At 36.7% G+C, this 20,692-nt stretch overlaps 1 protein-coding gene across 2 annotated transcripts in view; it reads left to right on the top strand.

Annotated features, from left to right (window-relative positions):
* The window catches only part of FTCDNL1 (formiminotransferase cyclodeaminase N-terminal like), a 130,991-nt gene that overhangs the window by 68,046 nt on the left and 42,253 nt on the right, over window positions 1-20,692 (top strand). For both annotated transcript variants that reach the window (XM_056794167.1, XM_007494581.3), the window contains 3 exons: window positions 11,968-12,090; window positions 14,895-14,990; window positions 16,791-16,943. In XM_056794167.1, coding sequence (XP_056650145.1) covers window positions 11,976-12,090; window positions 14,895-14,990; window positions 16,791-16,943 — 364 coding nt within the window. In that variant the 5' untranslated portion in view covers window positions 11,968-11,975. The remainder of the gene's footprint in view (window positions 1-11,967; window positions 12,091-14,894; window positions 14,991-16,790; window positions 16,944-20,692) is intronic.

The raw sequence follows: 20,692 nt of genomic DNA, 5'->3' as shown, positions 1-20,692 counted from the left end.
AATATAAATTCTAGTACTCGTGGAATATGGGAGCATTGTCAATCTTGGGTCTCAGTTAATTTTTTTCTTTCAGTTTTCCTCAATGTACTAACATACTGAGAAAATGAGAGAAGATTCCATGTATGTAAGATATTTAAATGAAATGGATTTAATTCCCTTTCTGCCCCTAAAGAAAAAGTCATTTGCAGGGCAAATTTAAAGGAAAAGTCCATCAAAAATCTGTTTAAAATATTGGGGAGTGGGGGTAGCTGGGTATCTCAGTGGATTGAGAACCAGTCCTAGAGATGGGAGGTCCTAGGTTCAAATCTGGCCTCAGACCTTTCCCAGCTGTGTGACCCTGGGCAAGTCACTTAACCTCCATTGCCTAGCCCTTACCACTCTTCTGCCTTGGAGCCAATACACAGTATTGACTCCAAGACGGAAGGTAAGGGTTTAAAAAAAATATTGGGGGGGGGGGATAGATGATATTTTGGTTGCTATCATACCCAAAGAAGTGATTATGCTAAAGGGTCTGTTCCTTAAAATAGAGGGAATTTGTGAATAACCGAAAGGGATCCTCTTCTTCTTTCTTTTTAAAAACCCTTACCTAACTAAGTATTGGTTCTACGGCAGAAGAACAGTAAAATCTCAACAATGGGACTTGATGACACAGTGACAGATAGCTAGGAAGTGTCTGAGTCTAGATTTGAACCCAGGACCTCCCATTTCTTAGCCTGGCTGTCCATCCACTGAGTCACTTAGCTGCCCCGGATTTCTTTCAAAACAAGAGGGACCCTCTAGACACTTAAATTTTAAAATATGAAAACTTAATAGTCTACTTAATGTCTCTGATTCTCATAAAACTTTCACTTTCACATAGAAGTTGAACCTAGCTCATCTTTCCCTTCTAGGTTCCATTTGGTATTAACATTCATTTGTAGATGGAAAGGAGAATGTAAGATGGGAGGGAAATTTTAAAATGATTATTTTAATCAAAAGTTTACATAGCTTTACTAGTGCCATGAAAAAATACACAGGCAGATTTATCCCTTTTCTCTCACCCCATTCTGGTCATGGTATGATAGAATTTACAGTGGGAAGGAATCCAAGAGATCCGAGCGTCTAATCCCTGAAGCATATAGTTTAAGAAACGGGTTCAGAAAATCAAAATGATTTTCTCAAGGTCACATAATTAGTAGAAGAGCCAATATTTGAACCTGATTGTCAATTCAGTGGTCTTTCATCTGCCGCAGGAAGTGATGAGGTTGTGCCATCTCTACTCTAAAATGGTGCAGCTAATCTCAGCCAAGGGACACTTGATGACTTGTTTTCCTAGCAATACTGACAGTCCTAGTCCATTCAGATAATTGTCATAACAATAGCTAACATTCATATATAGCACCTGTTATATGCCAGGTACTGTGCTGAAGGCTATCTGGTCCTCACAACAACCCGGGGAGGAAGATGCTGTTATTATCTTTATTTTACAGATGAGGAAACTGAAGCAAACAGAAGTTATGTGACTTGCTTAGGGTCACACTGTTGATAACTGTATTTGATTAGATAGTCCTGATTCCACATCTATATCTTTATCTACTGTACCACCTAGCTGCTCATCTCATTCTCTTAGCTTTGGGAGATAGGAAGGATAAAAGTAAGGAAACAATATAGACCGAGAATAAGATTGAAACTAGGATTAGAATTAGGAGAAATATAATGATCCTCTAGTCCAACCCCCTGCTTTTACAGAGGAAGAAATGGAGAAAATACCACATGGATAATCAGAAAGACTATTGTATTTGAAGTAAGGAATTCTGAGAATGAATCCTAGTTCTGTCCCTTATTACACAGATGATGTTATAATTATTTAATCTCTATGGACTTTTGGACTCTGTGGACAGTTCTCTCATCTCTTTAATGAAGGGGTTGGACTGACCAGATGATCTACAAAGGTATTTTCTAACTATAAATAAAATAATTCTATAACTGATCTATCAAGAAAAAATCATCTACCACTGCTTTCTGGTAGTTTTAGTTGTGTTCAACTCTTTGTCACCCCATTTGGGGTTTTCTTGGCAGAGTGGTTTGCCATTTTCCAACTCATTGTACAGATGAGAAACTGAGACAAACAGGGTTAAGTGACTTGCCCAGGATCACAGAGCCAGTAAGTGTCTGAAGTTATATTTGAACTCAGATCCTCTTGACTCTAGGGCTGGCACTCTCTTGACTGTGTCTCTCAGTTTCTCTTATAACAACAGCATCCACTGGCTCATTAATTTTGTGTCCTGTCAAATGGAACTAACAAAATTAGACAAAGTTTTAGCGCTTCTTCAATCTTAGTCTTGGATGTTTCTGACAATTTCCATGCTGATTTTAGTATACCTTCCCATAGATTGCTTTGGTATTTCTGTAACTTAATTTAGGTGGTCCAGATATCTAATTTCAGAGTTATTCACAATTTAGAGGGAGAAAAGTACATTATGTTAATAACCCTGCATATAATATTACTTTTTCATTTTTAAAACAAAATCCATACATTTTCTCAACACTGAATATGTCTGCTTATAATAATTCTAAGCAATAGTTACTGAAAAGATTCTTGAATATATTTTTTAAATTTGTCTTTTCAAGGGGGCTGCAATCATAACAGATCATTTTTTCATTTAGGAAGGCCCAGCTTTTAGATGAAACCCTGACCAACTAGCTTATGAGATTAGGCAGAAAGTATCAATTTAAAGATATATTAATGTATCATTGATCCGATATTTTTCCAAATTGACTATGATTGTTTTACATTCTTAGACTATTTGAGACTTTCTTTGTGTACTTTATTAGTGGATGGAGTAGGAAGAAACTGAGTATAGCATTTGTTCTTGAATATTCTTTCTTTCACTGGTTAACTGGGATGTTAATGTAAATCAGTCCAACCAGTAATGGCATAGCAAGCAATTAAAATTGTTAGCGGTTGGCTTGAAAGTGATTGACAATATGAACTTCCAGTAGCATTGATGAAAAGAAAATGATGTTCCCTCATAAATTCCAGTTTGTTCTTGAATTTTTATAGAATAATTCTCTGTGACCCCATTTGTGATTTTCTTGGCAAAAATACTGGTGTTGTTTATATTTTCTTCTCCAGGTCATTTCATAGATAAGGAAACTGAGGCAAACGAGGTTGAGTGGCTTGCTCAGGGTCACACAGCTAGTAAGTATCTAAGGCCAGATTTAAACCCTGATCCTCCTGACTCCAGGTCTGGCTCCCCACCCTGTGTGTCACCTAGATGGTCCAATCCAAATTATATCTCATGCAACATATCTGACAAATGATTATCCAGCCTTTGCTTAAAGCCCTCCATTGAGGGAGACATCTTACCTGAGGCAGTGTGCTGCAGTGGAAAGAGTTCTGAATTTGACTTTCAATCTTGACTGGGTCATTCCAGTGTGACCTGTGGCAAATCACAACCTTGCTTTCCTTATCTACAAAATGAAGGGGCTGAACTATGTAACCTCTAAACATACTTCGGGTTGTAGATCTGTGATCTGAACATGGCCCTTCCCACTTTGGCATATCATTAACAACAGTTGGAAGTAATTTCCCCTTAAGTCAAGTCTAAATGTGCCTCTTTGCAACATTCATATGTTGTCTTAGTTTAGTTCTCTGGGACTTCACAGACCCCATCCAATCCCTTTTCCATGTGATAGTCTTTCAAATATTTAAATACAGCTATTAAGCTCCTCTAAGTCTTTCTTCAAAAGGATTAACATCCCTTTCTGATGCATTTCCTAGAATTTAACATAATACTCCAGATGTATTCTGCCTATTGCAAATTACAGAGGGTCTCTCACTCCTCCAGACCCTGACATATTTCTTTCTTAATGCAGCCTAGGATTAAATTCTCTCTTTTCCTCTCTTGCCACCTATACCCCACTGTTGATTTATTGTATTGAGCTTTCAATTCATTAAAACCCCCACAATTTTTTTCTTTCACACAAATACTATCTAGCCATGCCTTTCCCATCTTCCACTTGTGAAGCTGATATTTTTTTTTCCCAACTTACATTTAAGATGTCCTGGTTGAGACGGAAGGGAATCTCCCACAAAGAATGGAAGATGATCCCCTCCTGTACACCCGGCTTCTCCTAGTCCATTTACTACATGTTCATTTCAGACTGAGATTCCATGCTCTTTCCACAGTCATTCTCTATTATATATTATATATATATATATATATAATATATATTATAATGCATATTGTATTTGTGGTTTCAGTATTTTGGTGGTATCAAGAAGAAAGGGTAGAGGTAGTGACAATTATATAAAAAATGACTGTTTATGACAGAAATCATTTACAATATGCTTGTATTGGTGTAAGATAATAAAGAAGGCAGTCTAGGGGAGGAAAAACTACCAGTAAAGAAGATCATTCAATTCAGGGACTTAGTTGTGTCTCTAACATTTGTTTCCTTTGTAGAATTACCACTGCCACCAATCTGGTAGGGGCCATTATTAACTGCATTTGAGGGAGTTGCCATAGTTTCTTTATGAGTCTTTCCATCATAACACTCTCCTCTCTGGTCTGTCCTGTATGTCAATCTTCTCTATGTATAGATTTGGAAATGTCCTTTGGTCAAAAATCTGTGGTGGATCCCTATTAGCTTCTGTGTTAAGTTCACACCTCTTTACTAGACATTTGAGCCTCTCTACATTCTGGTGCTACCTAGCCTTTCCAATCTTAATTCATAGTACTTTCCTCCACACTTTACAGGGTTATTGTTGTTCGGTTTCAGTCATGTCCAACTCTTTGTGACCTTGTTTGGGGTTTTGGTGGCAAAGATACTGGAGTGATTTACCATTTCTTCTTCCAGCTCATTTTACAGATGAGGAAACCAAGGCAAATAGGGTGAAGTGACAGTAGCCAAGCTGTATTATTCTGTCTCATAATTACACACTCATGCCTCTATTCTTTTCCTCTTTTTCTTCATCTGTTTAAGTTTTCTCTGTCATTTTAAAACCAACCTCAACTAATACTCTTTTTTTGCAATGTCTTTTCTACTGTTCATAGTAAATAATGACATTTCCCAAAGACTTCTTGTATCACTTTGCCTTGCAGTTTTCTAATGTACTTAGATAATTGTTTGTACTATAAATATCTGTGTTGGTATCTTATCTCTCTACCAGATTGTAAGTTTAAGGCAGTTAGGTATTACAGTAGAAAAATGTGGGAGCCTTGAATCTGGTAGTACAGAGTTTGAGTCCAGCCTCAGATACTTACTACCTGTGTGATCCTGTGAGATTTATGGACCCCTATTTGCCTCAGTTTCCTTAACTGTAAAATGAGCTGGAGAAAGAAATGGCAAACTTTTCCTATATCTTTGTCAGGAAAACCCCAAATGGGGTCATGAAGAGTCAGATACAACTGAAAATGAAACAAAAAACAATGGGCTTTTTGAGGGCAAGGATCATGTCTAATCTAAACCTTATATCTTTCCCCAAACTGTACGTAGTGTTTTGCTTACAGCAAATGCTTCATAAATTTTTGTTATATTATTTTACATTTTGGTTTTGTCCTTATTCACCAAGACCTGCAAATATAAAGAGCTCATTTTTCAGCCAGGAATAAGGCACATGTGCGTAAGCTACTTTGTCCTGTTCTTGCTACTTGTTATACACTCTTGATGGGCAACAAACCCTTGTTTGTTTGTTTTTTTAATTAATATGAATAGGTTAGCACACGACTAAACAAGGCAGCATTGAAAACTATTCATTATCTTAGAAAGCAATTTTAACTATAACAAAGTCCAAACAGAACATGGAATTCCTATCACTACATAAAGCAAAGAAGCAAATATTTTACTTCTACTTTAGCCCACATTTTTCAAACATCCTCCACCACATTAACCTAAAATGCCAACCAAGACCACTTAAAACAAATTTCAGTCATATTTCAGATTGACTTTCTATATAAATGAATACATGATTTGATGTTTCTTGAAAAAGTAAACTTCTGGACAGAATACATTTTCAAAAAAATCAATAAAATATTGATATATATGAAAACTGTACTACAAATCTGATTTTTCCTTATCCAAGGATGGTTCTTCATGTGTTATTTCCCTTGAATACAGACAATATCAAGTTAAAATAAGTATAGCCTTATAAATTTTCCTGAAATACAGATAGTAAAATTATTTGTGGCCAAATATGTGAACAAACTGATTAAGGGCATTTGTTAAAATTCCCATTTAAATTATATAATCCTTTAAAATATTTTTCATGCATAATAGAAAAAAACATTATTTTGCTGAAAAAATAGAACTTACAAATAGGCTAGATTGTTTTTGTAGTTCTAATCAGGCCTGGCCATGCTATGGAATAAGTTAGATACATGTGTCATACATTGAAGAAGAGAAGAAATAATTTCCTTAGAGCAGGATGCTCTTTTCTCCAAAGTAATGATGAAAAAGAAAATGTTCCCCCTTTTTCTGTTAGAATTTAGGATTCCTACCCAGTTGGTGACCTAGAGGGGAGAGCCCTGGTAGAACAGAGTGGGACCTTGTTATCTCTATGTGAGAAACACTGTGGATTTGCAAATGAGAGTGACCACAACCATCACCTTTGGTCAATGATATAGTAGATTCATGCAACCCCAGGAGAATATATCACCCCCTTCTTTTCATTCCCCTCCACTCATTTGGATTAGTGAAGATCATTACACAAAGAATTAACATCGCCTAGTTACAAAAATTGAAATTTAGATTCTAGAAAACTGTCTTTCTGATATGCTTGTTTTCATAAGGAATCCATGGTTCCTTAGAAAATAGCAATCATATCTAATGTTATTGATACTTCTAAGTTTTATTTCTTTTTTTCTGCTCTCACCTACTTTCTTTTTGGATGTGTGCAATAATCAGAGAAATAAGAACAAAAGGAACACAAAGAACAGAAATCAGGAAATAATTCAGAAACCAAGTAACTCATTCCTGTACTATTAAGAATCAGCCTCAGAAAGTAAGTCCTTCTGACGAAAGTGCTTAAAATAAAGAAAACATGTTTAATTCATAAATATACATGTGACATAATGTGTAAATCTTCTGAAGTTATGCCATTGGTAATAGTATATGCACTAAAGCTGAATTTATGGGAATATTGATAATAGCCCTTCAGTCTAGTAGAGAACAGGTACATATTTTTAACATTATTGCTAAAACTGTACTTGGTATCACTTTCTCTCGTTTCTTTCTCCAGCATGATCTGATTGCTGTGTCCAAGCAGCAAAACAGTATTTTCTGCCAAGGAAGGCCTTGCTTCCCCTTGAATCATAGTCTTTCTTAAAAACCTTTATCTTATTTTTAATCAACAAGGACTTATTTCCTCTTACCTAACCCCACTGAAATATGAGGAAAAACAAAAATGTGCATAGTCAATCAAAACAAATTCCCCTATGGGCTTTGCCCAAAATATGTTTCATACTACTTACTGAGTTAAAAAATATCTCTCTGTCAAGAGATGAATATCATGTTTCCTTTTCCACCACTGGAATTGCGTGTGGAGTAAAAAATAAAGATTGAGAAGTAGGTTTAATTGAGACAATAGCTAACCCAAGACCAGTGCAATCCCTAGTTCTTCTTTTTATTTCTTCTTGGATCTATGATTATGAAATGAATGGAAGCAGGAGGAGGTTCAGGAGAATGGGAAAATGAGCGATTCTCTTCGTTTTCCATTCTCTGATCAAAGAAATCATATAGAGCAGTAAAGTTCCAGTGCTCTACCATGGGAACTTTCTTTGTGACAATGAGATGATCTCTGGCAATGGGAAATTAGATCTGAATTCAGCATTGTACATGGAGAAAGAACATGAGTGACCTGTGGGAGCTTACAGAGTTCTCTGGCTGATGTCACAGTTATCTGGAGTTTAGTTTTTTGCTGTTAACATCTACTTGTACACCCATTAGAAATATGTCTCTATATATTGCCTTATGTATGCAGATACAGTATAAGGCATACATATACAAATAGTTTCTTTCATTCCAAGGGATCTCAAAGCATTTTGCAGATTTAAACTGATATGTAAGCCACAAAGGAATTGCTTCCTTCACCACTGAAACATAGACACCTCTGGGGTGAAATGTGGCAACAGTTTGACAGGCAGAGCAGTAGCTTAGGCCAGGAAGGATTTATCCAATTAAAATTATGGGATGAATTTTGGCTGGCAGAATGTAATTACCAGACTTGGAATCAGTCCAGGATCCTGAGGTTAACACCCCTCCTCTTGCCAACAGCCCTCCTACCTGCCAACACTCAGAGATGGAGAAGGCTGAATCTGACATAATCACACATAATACTGTTGTGACATCTAAGCACAATGATGATGATGTGAGAAGCATCATGAACCTGATTTTTTTTAACACTCATTATGTTACTTATTTTTATGCCACATTAGGCTAGAAACCAAATGTCCACATAAATGTTACTTTCTCCAAATCTGTGTTTTTTTTAAAAAAAATTATAATTAGAAATTAAAAATAGATTTAAAAATTAATTTCTTCTTTTCAAAGTTGCTGCTTGGTTATATTACTTCAAGCAGGGAACTTTATCAAGATGGTGTCATTCACTCCTTGCTGAAAAATGAAAGAGAAATTCAGAGCACAAATGAGTACCAGCAACAGTGGCCTGGAAAAAGCAATACTTGCTTCCTGTCCTTTGTAACTTCATGGGACTAAATTGGGCTTTGAAAATCCATGTCTGGATTGTACCTGGGACCTATTGATTCTAAGTAGTAACAAGGGAGTGTTTCTAAATACAGGTCCTTCCCAGCTGTGGTACTATAGTCAGGGGGACATTAATTAATCCTCTCTCCCCCAACTAGGGCTTAGGAATCTGGGTTGGGAAATGAGCCCCCTGCTGGTGTACAACTAATGGGTGAGAGCTGAAACCTTAAAAATGGTCAATTTTTTAAACTGAAAGAAACACGGAGATGAGAATGGAGAAAAGAGAGAAAAACTGCAAATCCAAAACCAAAAATTTAAATGCTAAGAAAAAAGAAACTATCTTCATTTGTGAGTTTCCAGGAAGCTCAGTGGCTCAGGGTGAAAATGCAAAAAGAATGACCTACAGTTTAGGTCAATCAATTTCCAGGACATTGAGAAAGACCTGGAAGCCAAGTTTGGAAATGTCGTAGACTTGTCTTTTGGTCTGTGTCAGCATCCAGTGTGTTTACCACCCCATCCCTCCTTCTTTAGCTCTGCTCCTGGCTCTCCCAAGTGCAGAATCTAAGGTTGGAGAACAGCTGTAGAGCTCTACTACCCAGAGCCAGGGTGGAGCAGAATGCCTTTGAGCTGCCTGCACTCTCCTGCGTCTTGGCAGACAGAACTTAGGTTGCTGCTGCTTCTGTCCCTGCTGCTGTCCTGGGAATGATATGGACATAAGAGGAGGCTGTTGGTTCCTAACTGCAGCTGTGGCTGGCTTCATGCCCTGCTTTAGGGACCAGAGGAATAAAAAATCCTTGGGGAAAGGAGTGTAAGGAATCCTTTTATGTGGCTTACACCTAAGGGGCCAAATGAATGGAGGGCAAGGCCATGTGCAGCTAAAAACCTTAAATCTGAAATGTGATTATTAGCTCCCAGACCAAGACTGGCTTTCTTAGTTCTCTTCTAGGGGAAAAGGCTATCTTCCTTCTACTTAGATAAAGGATTTTGATTTTTGACTGTAAGTTGCCCCAGATCTCTGACTACCACTGTAACTGGTGGGAAGGACCCTGGGTAGTGTAGTGGAAAGGGTACTGGATTTGGCATCAGGGGACCTAAGTTCCAGTCATTTAGCACCTAGATGACTTTGCAAGGTGCTTGCCCTCTCTGGGACTGATTCTTTCTCTTCTGTAAAATGAGGGCAGGATAACTGATCTCTTAGTCTCTTCCAACTAGATTATTCTAGGATCGATGATTTAACATAGGGACTGGATCTCTGATTTCATTAATATAATCAACAACCAGGTGAGAAAACTTTCTATAAAACAAGTGCAGACCAGCACCTTCTCTTCAACTTTCAGCCTTAGAATTGCCTAGAACCCAGAGAGGTTTAATAATTTGCCCAGGATCACACAGCCAGTAAGTGTTGGAGGTGACACTTGAACCCAGGTCTTCCTGCCTTTAACCAGGTCTCTATACACTATACCAAGGGACTTCCAAAAAGGAGCTTTAAAATATAATCTAATTTATTTACCCTGCCCATTTGACAGAATGGCAAACTAAGAACCAAAGCAGTTCAATAACTTGAGTCAGGAGACTCATTGTGATTCTTTCCATGATGTCCACTATGTCAGGCATTTAGTAGCACTTTGATTCCACCTTCGAGGATGGAGAAAGACGGTTTCTCAGCATGACTGACAAAAACCATTTAAAACATGGCTGATTGTGGCCCAAAGGGCATGTGTGAACCAGGCAGGTGAACCTCAAAACCACAAAGTACACAATCGTAGTGCTATGTTGGTGACACAAAAGTATTTAGTGTCAGTAAGATAGAAGATGAGGGAAAGACATGACTAGGTTACACATGTTCAAGTACTTCTCCCTGGGTCTCCTCTATGCCTGGCATAATAACCAAGTCCAAGTCTTTGCTGGGGAGGTGGATTTTCTCACACCATCTTTCTGTAAGTTAGCTGTCCACAGGGAATCCAAATGTGGAATGAGAGGATGAAACTAATCCTTTCTTGTGCACTGCTAGGGGTTGCCATAAACACCATTTGTTAAAAAGCATAATTATGTTGGGAAAGTGCCTGATGAGACAATTAAGCTACATAAACACACTGAAAACAAATGAAAACCAGAAGACGCCTACACCCCTTGTGCAAAGCAATTTTTTGTTTACATAGTAACTAGAGAGGTCTGAGAGGCTTTATTACAACAATGTTATTAATGTCTATAAAATCTAATAACTATGTTTTTATGAATTTTCAATTAGGAGATGGCTGTCAGAATGTGAAGATCTGCCTACAGACTTAAGACAGACCCAAAGCTCCAGAACTGCTCCAGATTAAGTTGATTAGGTCAACATACAGTTTTAGTATCCAAAATATGGCAGATATGTCCAGTGAAGTCCCTGCCCTGCCCCAGACAGCATGCTTGATTTAAAGTTGTAAATTTACGTTTTGTCCAAGAAGAGATAATTATTCATTCACAGCATATGCATTTCTCACTAGAGTTGAAGAGGTGCCAAGATGAAATAATGGCCTGATATTGAAAAGAGAATTAATTTTTGAGTGAGATATTTTAAGTTCTTCATACCATTAAAGTATCATTTGTTAGAATGAAAAAAGAAATGGCTTAGTTACTTTGGTGCCCTGAAAGAGTCAGGGTGCCTTCAAAGATGGAATCCTTTCAAAAGGAGCCCCCAAAGTGGCCATAAAGAACAATAGCCATATGTATCCAAGTACTTTGATCCCCAAAGAGTCACCTGGAACTGTTATAGAATGATTTAGAAACCGTAGGGGTTGATAGGTTTGTTCACTTAAATATCCAAATCTAATACAAAAATAATGTTACAATAAAGCATAATCATTTGTTTATATAATGTCCATTCTATAACCTCCAGTACTACCTTTCTGCTTGCCATAGCTGAATCTGGGGTAAGAAGGTGATTATAGCTATAAAAAGGGCTTTATTATTATCACACACTTTTTTTTTATTTAACTGGATTAACACTAGATATTTATCAATACCTTTACTGATTTCACAATTATATAATTTTGTAGCTTTTCAAGGTTGAAACAACCATCAGAAATAAATTCTATAATAATTGCAATTTTATTTCCTTGTTTATGTAAATATATATATGTATTTTGGCATATATGTGATATATAGATATATGTATATCATCTTGTACAAGAAAAAAATGAAAGAATGAGCATGTAAAAGAAAGCTAGAGATGGAAAAAAGAATGTGAATAAATCCATAGGGATTGAAACTGAATAATCATTTGTATTTTTCTCTTTTAAGAAATTACAATGTCTTTTAGCAGACTGGGGCTCCGTTTGGCTGTCTGTTTACTAAACATTTCTGAAGCCAGAAGAAAAAACTTAGTTGAGAAAATAGCAAAAGCTGCTCTTTTTGAAGAAAATGGTAAGAAAAAAATCATCTTAGGTTAGTATTGTAGTTTATTAGTAATATTTTTCTGTTCTGAAAACAATAACTGCAGAACATTTATTTTGCTTAATTTTTTCCTTCCTTTCACTCTCTTTGCCTCTTTTGGTATTTTCCTAGCTGATTTATTATGCAGGACTCCAGGAGACTGAGACAAATCAGCTACACATATGTTTAAGTGTACTCTCTTCTCAGAATGCCTACTTACCCCTGACATTGTAATTCCCATATTTCTGAAAAGCGTACTGTATAGCATGTTGATGGAGTGCAGAAGGATGAAATCTTTACTCTTGAGACTTAATGTTAGTGTAATGTGCCTTTTGATGACATTTTTTTTAGTCTCCTGATTGCTCATTAATAGAAGGGTGTATGCATAGAATGTTTTACTCACTGAGTTGGAGAATCTTTATAAATCAGCTTTTTCTCAAAGAATTCTTGGACGGGAAGGATGTATTACTTTTAATTCCTTTTTTTTTTCTTTTATAAAAGGACTCAGGCCCTTGCAACTAAATGACTGATATAAGATCCCCAACAATTCATTGGCAGAATTTACAAACAAGACTTAATCTTTCACCTCCAAAGCCTGAATTTAATACCTTCAAGGATGATACTCTTAAAAAAAAAACCCAACATAAAACAAAACAACCCGCCCCCAAAAAGCCCTCCAAAAAACATTATCGAGTTATTTTTATGAAGATACAGCATTGCATGGGTATTTCATCATAGTTTTATATTTTAAAACACTTCAAGTCTTTTGAAAGTGATTTATAGTAAAATAACATTATTATTAATCAGCCACTCCTTGACTAGAAGAGCATTAATGCCATCATCACCAGATAATGCTTAAACCGATGTCTTTGAATGGAGTCATTTGTTTTCTGTATTGATTTAAACAGAATGTGAGGTTGTTTTTTTTTTTTAAGCTGTTTTTAGCTATCAATGCATTTTCAATTACTGTCTTGAATCCTGGCAGAAGATGGGGGCTATCTATGAAAACACCTGTTAAATGCTGATAAGAAAACTCCTTTGGAGTTGGTATGCAGCTGTGCTTTTTCATTCTCTTTGCTTTAAGAGCCAGTTCTGGCTCCTCATTGTCAGAAGCAGCAACACTTAATGGGATTGAGTTACCTGTCTCTGTGATTAAGTGAATATGCAAAGAAATTTGTGGAAGCCACACACTGATGGATGCCCAGGTCTTGACTCATAGTTTTTATCAGCTTATTAGTGGCAACAGCTCAAATGGAATTATAGCTATTATGCTCCATTACAAATACCAAACAATTTACTTCTGCTGAGATTCATACTGACAGCTCATCCTGCCAGCAGTAATTTTTTTCTATATGTATGCTTAAGAAATTGCAGGAAAGAGTGTTTTATTCTTTCAGCATTTTATTCGATTGAAACATGTGAAACTGAGAATGAAAGCTTTTCAGAAAAAATTGAGGATGAAAAATAAAATAATTTTCTCTCACAAAAAGATAGAATATATTTTTAAAATGCTACTACAAAGGGAGGAATGGATGGTTAGCTTCCATAAATATTAACATATATACTATCCATTTAAATGTTTTTGATAAATAAACATGAAATTAAATAAGACAGTGAACCTATTGTTTTTCAACATTTTTCTAGCATGCATTTTAAAGTGTTTTTTTTTTTAAAGGGGTCTTTTTAAAATGAAATTTCCAATTAAGGGAAAATAAGAAAATTTCCATTTCTTTAGAAGGTCTTAGGTAAAGTACCCCAGGTTGTAAAAGTCAACCCTTAACTCATCACTGAAGCAGTGCTCTATGCATGTTTGTCTGGCTATGAGTGAATGACATATGTTTATCTTCTCACATTATTAAAATTAAGTGTACAGTGCTGCCTTAGGCACTGTGGTTCCTGGGTGTAACCTCTTTTTCCCTTGCTCTGAAAAGATTAATTGTTAGGCTGCCAGGAGGATACAGGGACAAGGTATATAATAGCAAGAACTAAAGATTTAATTACCGCCTAAAACTTTTGTCCTTCACTTTGAATTTGTTTTTGTAGGCTTAAGAGAGACTTTTACTCAGGCTTGTAAACTTCCAAAATAACTTTGAGACCGAGACTGTGTGGCTGAAAGTTTTGGTAAGGGGATGTGGCAACTTTCTCCTCTAGGTCACACATTCAAGTGAGTCACTAGCAGTGGCTACTCTGGAAACTGGAAGTCATTAACATCTGAAGGCTGTTCGGTGGTCTCTGAAAAGAGCTGATGGTGTCAGGCCTGTCTCTAATGGACAGGTGCATACATCACACAGACCACTAATTGGCAAGCTTCAGATTTGCCAGATGTCAGAGTCTGACCCAGACTAGTTGAGTTGAGGGTGTCAGAAGAAAGGGAAATATGGACAAGGAAAGATTGTGACAGAGGTTGAGAGATATGGATTAGGGTGGAGATGGATAAGGAGCAGTTGGAGTGGTGGGATTTTGGAATCAAAGCCAGAGATTGTCTCAGTTTGAGCTAAGAGAATTTGAACCAACTGCGTAGGGAATCCAAGGGCAGATCTTAGACTCACTGAATGAAGTACAGTACCCCAATCTGGCTCCTCAAGTCAAAAAAGCATGTTTTGCTTATTTTCTACCTATTTCATTCTCAGAAGGTTGTCACTTCCAGGTTTTTTATCCCAGAATTCCCCATTGGTTGATTCTCTTAAATATATTCCTTGAAAAATTAAGGGGTCAAAAAGTATGCCATGTTGAGTTTTATTTTTTCTTAAAGCATTAAAATAATTTCTAAGAGTCTGTGTTTTTCCTCCCCAAAGGAAAAGAATATTCTGAAGTTACAGTGCTCAATATATTTTCTGATCATGATTACAACAGATCAGTTATTACAATAGCAGCAACAATTGAGAAGCTGGGTAAGAGTTTTTATTATTTTTTAATACACATATGATGTATTTCCATGGAAGACAGAAGGTTGACTGTTCTTCACTGATTGCCTGCTTAACTCTTTAGTGTACTATGTGGAGTACACTTTCTTTGAGAAAGAATACTATTTCTTTCCATTAAAACAGAGTCAATTCTATAAACAAACAAACAAATAAACTAGTATTTCCTAAGATTTCCAAGATACTAGGTTAGGGATAGGGACTGGATCTATGATAGCTGATACAGTAAACTCCTGGATGAAGAAACTCCCTCTACTAAAACAGATCTTTACCTTCTTTGTAATTTTATATAGTCTTATAATAGTCTTATTATTATATATATATATAATAAAATAAATAGTCTTAGTGAGTTAGCTAGAGCACTGGGAAGTTGAGTGATTTTGCCTAGGGTCCCACAATCACACCTTTTATATTTTACATTTTACTTGTATTTACAATTTACATTTTATGGTTTACATTTTATTTACAATTTATTCTAGGGGTCTAAGATTAGTGATTTTCTTATGTGAAAGACTGTCTCAGACTGATGGTGGCTAATAGTTGCCTTTGAATAAAGAGCTTGAGATAGACTTATAAAAATGATTATTCCTATTTTTATTGTTTCATCTATTTCAGCAGACATGGATGAAGCAGGCTTAGTAGTTTGTGCCCAGGATGGGAGGCAGAAACCAGGAATTTCATCTTCTGTTGTGCTGGTAGCTTGAGATTTACTGTCCTCAGTTTGTGAATGGACAGTATATTTGTTTTATGTTTTCAGTCAACTCATATTTATTGTGTGCCTACTATGTGTCAAGCACTGTTGATAGAGATTTTTGCAAATCAGTTCAAGCTTTTAGAAATAAAAAAATGTGATAAAAATACTGTTGTTTTATTATTTGGCAAAGGACAGATATGTGTGTGGGTGCATATATACTTTCCCTAACAAACTTAATTTTAGACTTGGCTGATTTTCCTTAAAAATGAAGTGCTATCTTGATAAGATAGTTCATAACTCTGAATAGCATATTACACTTATTTTTATGAAAAAGGAACAAGTTCCCTGTCTACTTCTCCTAACATGCTACCATACTAGATTGTAGATGAGTACAAAGGTTAACAACCAAATGGCTATCTATGGTACCTAAAAGTGTGATCCAATGAAATAATTCATAATAATAGTTTAACATTTAGATAGTACTTACTATGTGTCAGATATGCTCATCTGATCCTCACAGCTAGGGTTGTAGGAGCTATTTATTACTCCTAGTTTACATTTGAGAAAACTGAGACAATCAGAGGTTAAATGACCTACTCTGGATTATATAGTTAGTAAATATCTGAAGCTGGATTGAACTCAGGTCTTGACTTTGTGTCTACTATACTACAAAGCTGCTAAAGTTTAAAAATTGTTTATCTGACCAGGGCTTGCATCATATTTATTAAAATGTTTTGTAAAAATAAACATCATAAGAATAATAGAAATCTTAATCAAGTTTACCTGATTTAGCCAAACAGGGGAATATGTAAAGAAATCTATTATTATTAATGGAGTAAGTGTTTAGACAGATAAATCAAATGATTCCACCCCACCCCCACCCCCACTCCTTCCTGGAGTAAAAAAGTTAAAAAAACCTCTCATGACAGCTGAGGGTGGGGTGATGTTTGTTGGGGCTTTTATTTTCAATTACTGTGGGATGGAGGCAACTCATAAATAGACTATTGGAGAAAAATAACTAGTAATTAAGCTTTTAGGAGCAATTTAAGTATCATTCTCAATTTTATATTTTTTAGGCAGCGCTGTTCTTGCTACATGTGTGGAAGCTTTCCAGGTGATTGACATGGAGGTTCAAGAAGGAATTCACCCTTGCCTTGGAGCAGTGGACCTCATTCCCATTTACCCTCTTTCGGAGGTAGGAGTAGAAGAGTGTGGAATGGTGGCCAGAAGTAAGTAAAAGTTTGGGCTTGTGTGTTATTCCCAAATGTAAACAGGTTTCCCAAACCGAAACAGCTTGTGTGGCAGAGAATAATCACTTGGGGACTCCCTCCGAAAAGGAGGGCTTTAAGGAATTATATGACCATAATTTGTGACAAGGTATTTCTCCTTGATTGCATGCAGCACTTATATCCATTTTGGGGGAGCTCATTCTTTTCTTCTCTATGATGTTGTACAACTTCAGATACTTAAGCAATATATGGCAAAAAGACCATTAAAAATTGGGTTCCTACCTCCCCATAGAAGCCTCACCATAGATAATGAGGCAACAACGGTAGTTTCTAATGAGTTCCTTAAACTATTAAGGCAGTATGGTGGTGTATTTTGCCCATCTGTGTCTTATTTTCTTTGAGAGGGGGTAATGATGAGGTTGAAAAAGCCACTTGGATTTTAACTCCTCCCTTGCCTCTGATTTTCTCGCTTTCACTTACCCACTGCCTTCAGTAAGATTTCTTTTGGAGCTAAAATGTCAAATGCTTTCCTTTTGCCCCAGGGGTGAGTTTAATTTGGAAATTTTGAGCCATGTCACTTGAGGTGTTTTTGAATTAGGTAAATTGGAGGGGAAAGGATCCTTTGCTTGGACTGTCTAGCTGAACTACTGTTAATTACAATATATACAGGCTCATAACAGTTGGGGGAAATTCTGTCTATGGATAATTGCATTCTTCTTAGTATGACTTCAGTAGGAATGGCATATCTCCTTTTTATTATGTTTTCTTTCTCTTTTTAAAATAATGAATTGCCTAACATTTTGGCTATAAATTTGGAATTTAGATGAGACAAATGGTAACAGATACATCGAGTGCTACAAATAGGAAGCGTGATTATGTTTCCAAAAGAACATTTCACAGCTTATCCTGCATTTTAATGTGACCTGATGATTGGAGAAGCCATTTCCCAGGGAAACTTGGGCCAGTGTTGACTTCATTTTTAATATAACAATGAGTTAAGGTTCAGTATGGGAAAAGAAAGTTTTTTAGGAGGTAAAAGGAAGTGTTCAGAAATGTCCAGACCAGATAATGATTTTAATTGTCTTCAAATCAATGATAGACAATTACATTAAACCTCAAATTAGCTAACACATGAAGGACTTCATTACAACAGGCCCAGGCCTCCCCAGATGTTCTTCCTGTATAGAAGACAGTTGTGTATCATAGGACCAGGCTACAGTATTTTTCCCCTCCCTCACCCTTTTGGTTTGTTGGCAGCTACTGTACCTCATGATTTAAACATGGACATTTCTAATTAAATGAGAGCTCAGCTGCATTCTTGAACTAATTTATAACATTTGATTTGAAATGTAATAGCTTCAATCTTCCTCTGATTAAAAACAGTCGTATACTGTACACGGTTACTATTTTGATGCTCCAACATGCAGTTTTTATTTTTACATTCCCCTTTCTACACAGCTGTTCAACTAATATCTTCCAATATTTTTTTAATTTTTATTTTTTGGTAACAGCATGTTCACAAAGCAGAGCTATTCAAATTCCACAATACTTAAGTTCTCAGAGAAGTGGTAGGATATTTTCAGCTCTTAGAGGGAAAGCCTTCCGGAAGAAATCAACCATAGCATTTAAACTGGTGATTAGGTGTGGGTGTTGTTTCTTTTTATTTTGAAGGGGAGAGGTAAAAAAGGAGAGGGGAATTTTCATGAATCATTAAATCATTGGTGGATTGCTAAAAGTTTGATCATTCATTAATGTATTTTTAACTGTCCCTTCCTTTCAAGGTCATTTTGCTTGGTTTCCCTTTTCTTTTTTTTTTTTTAATCTTGACCCCATATAGTTACCCAGCTCAACTGAACACTGACTTCTACCTTGAATCTCTTGACTCCTTGTCTTACCATCACTCATCCTTTCTTAAACACTAATTCTAAATTACTTTTACCTTCAGTTCTGTGTTCTGCTCCTTTGCTTTTGAACGTCAGTGGAGGAAGCCACACAAATATGCTGAGGGCCCCACAAATTTACATTATCCATCTCAGCGGGCTCTTCATTACTGAACATTAATTCTTTTTCTCTTCCCTTATTTGATCTCTATCACACATCTCTTAGCATATATTCTAAATCTTCTCTTTTCAAACCAAGTACATCATCCCCTCAGCAGAGGACTTTAAGGCCAAATGTCTCAAAGTCTCTCTTCTTCCCAACTCTATACTTTAGATAGTGTATATACTTCAGTTCTAACTCTCTCCTCCTTTGCTGCAATATCATAGGAAGAGGTAGCCCTTCTTGTAAATTCTTGCTTCTCTCTTTGTGCCCTTGATTGTATTCTGTTCCATTTCCTCAGTAAGCTTGCCTCTGATTCTGTAATTTTTAATTTCTCCTAATGTGCTGTCTTTACTTCTTAAGAATGTGCCCTGATCTCCCTCATCTATAAAAGCCTTGCCTGGACCCAACGTGCCTTTAGGCTATCTTTTCTTTTTATACCCAAATTCCTAGGAAAAAAAAGAAAAACAAAACCAAAAACTTAATGTCTCTGCTTCCTCCCCTCTCATTTCTTAACACTTTGCAACCCAATTTGCAGCACTATCATCAAAACTTCTTCCTATAACATTCAAATGATTTTTCTATTGTCAGTTCTGATGTTTTTTTCTCAATCCTCTTGTTGACCTCTGTAGGATTTAACAAAATCACCGTCTCCTAGACACTGTCTCTTCTCTGGGTTTGTCTGCCACTGTTTTCTCCTAACCTTTTACTAACTGGTTGTTCCATTTCAGTCTCTTTAGATGTCCACATCTATGTCCAATATGCAAATGTACTCTGGGACTTTGTCCTGAACCTTCTTGTCTCTCATTACCATACTCTTGGTGGTCTCCTCAGCATCTATGAGTTTACTTACCAACTCTAAGCAGGCAATTCCTGTATCTACACTGCAAGTGTCTGTCTTTCTCCTAGACCAGGGTTGGTGAAGGGCAAATTCAAGCTGTCTGTGAGACTCCTCCCCTTCTCCTTCCCTCCCATCCCCCCATTACCAGAGAGAGCTAAGGGAGGAAGTGCTTGCTTTGGGCTGCTTGACAGAGGGTGGAGGCATGCAAAAAATGTCCTCTGGCACTGGAATGATGGGAATGAAGTGGGGGGGGGGGAAGAGGGGGATGAGTAGGGTGCTTCACACATGCAAATACTTTGCCAACTGCTGTCCTAGACTATACCCCCACCCCCATTGCCTATTGTGGGTTGAACATCTCCAACTGGATATCCTATTGGAATCTGAAACTCAAAATGTCCAAAATAGAACTCTTCTTTCCCCAGACCCACCCCTCTTTTTTTTTTTTTTTATGCTGGCACCACCGACCTACTCACTGAGTTTTGCAACCTCGTAGTAATCTCCTACTCTTCCACTTCCTCACTCTACATATCCTGTTAGTTGACAATTTTTGTTGATTGTTCTTTTGGAATATATCCCCATCTGAACTCTTTTCTCCACTCATGCAGCCACCAGACTGGTTCAGGCCCTCATCACTTCTCACCTGGATGATTGCAATAACCTTTACACAGTCTCTCCTTTCTAATATGTCCTATAAGTAGCTGCCAAATAAAAATTCCAATAGCTTTTTAAAAATTACTTAAGTTTGAACTTGTTATTTCCTCCTTAAGAAGCTCCAGTGGCAAAACTTACTGTCATAATAAAACGCAAACTTTTGTTTGTTTTTTTAAAGTCCTTTACCATCTGACTCCAGCCTTTCCTCTCTTATTTC

Source organism: Monodelphis domestica, chromosome 4 (genome assembly GCF_027887165.1).
Source record: "Monodelphis domestica isolate mMonDom1 chromosome 4, mMonDom1.pri, whole genome shotgun sequence".
NCBI classification, from domain to species: Eukaryota; Metazoa; Chordata; class Mammalia; order Didelphimorphia; family Didelphidae; genus Monodelphis; species Monodelphis domestica.
This window is presented reverse-complemented; position numbering and strand designations above follow the sequence as displayed.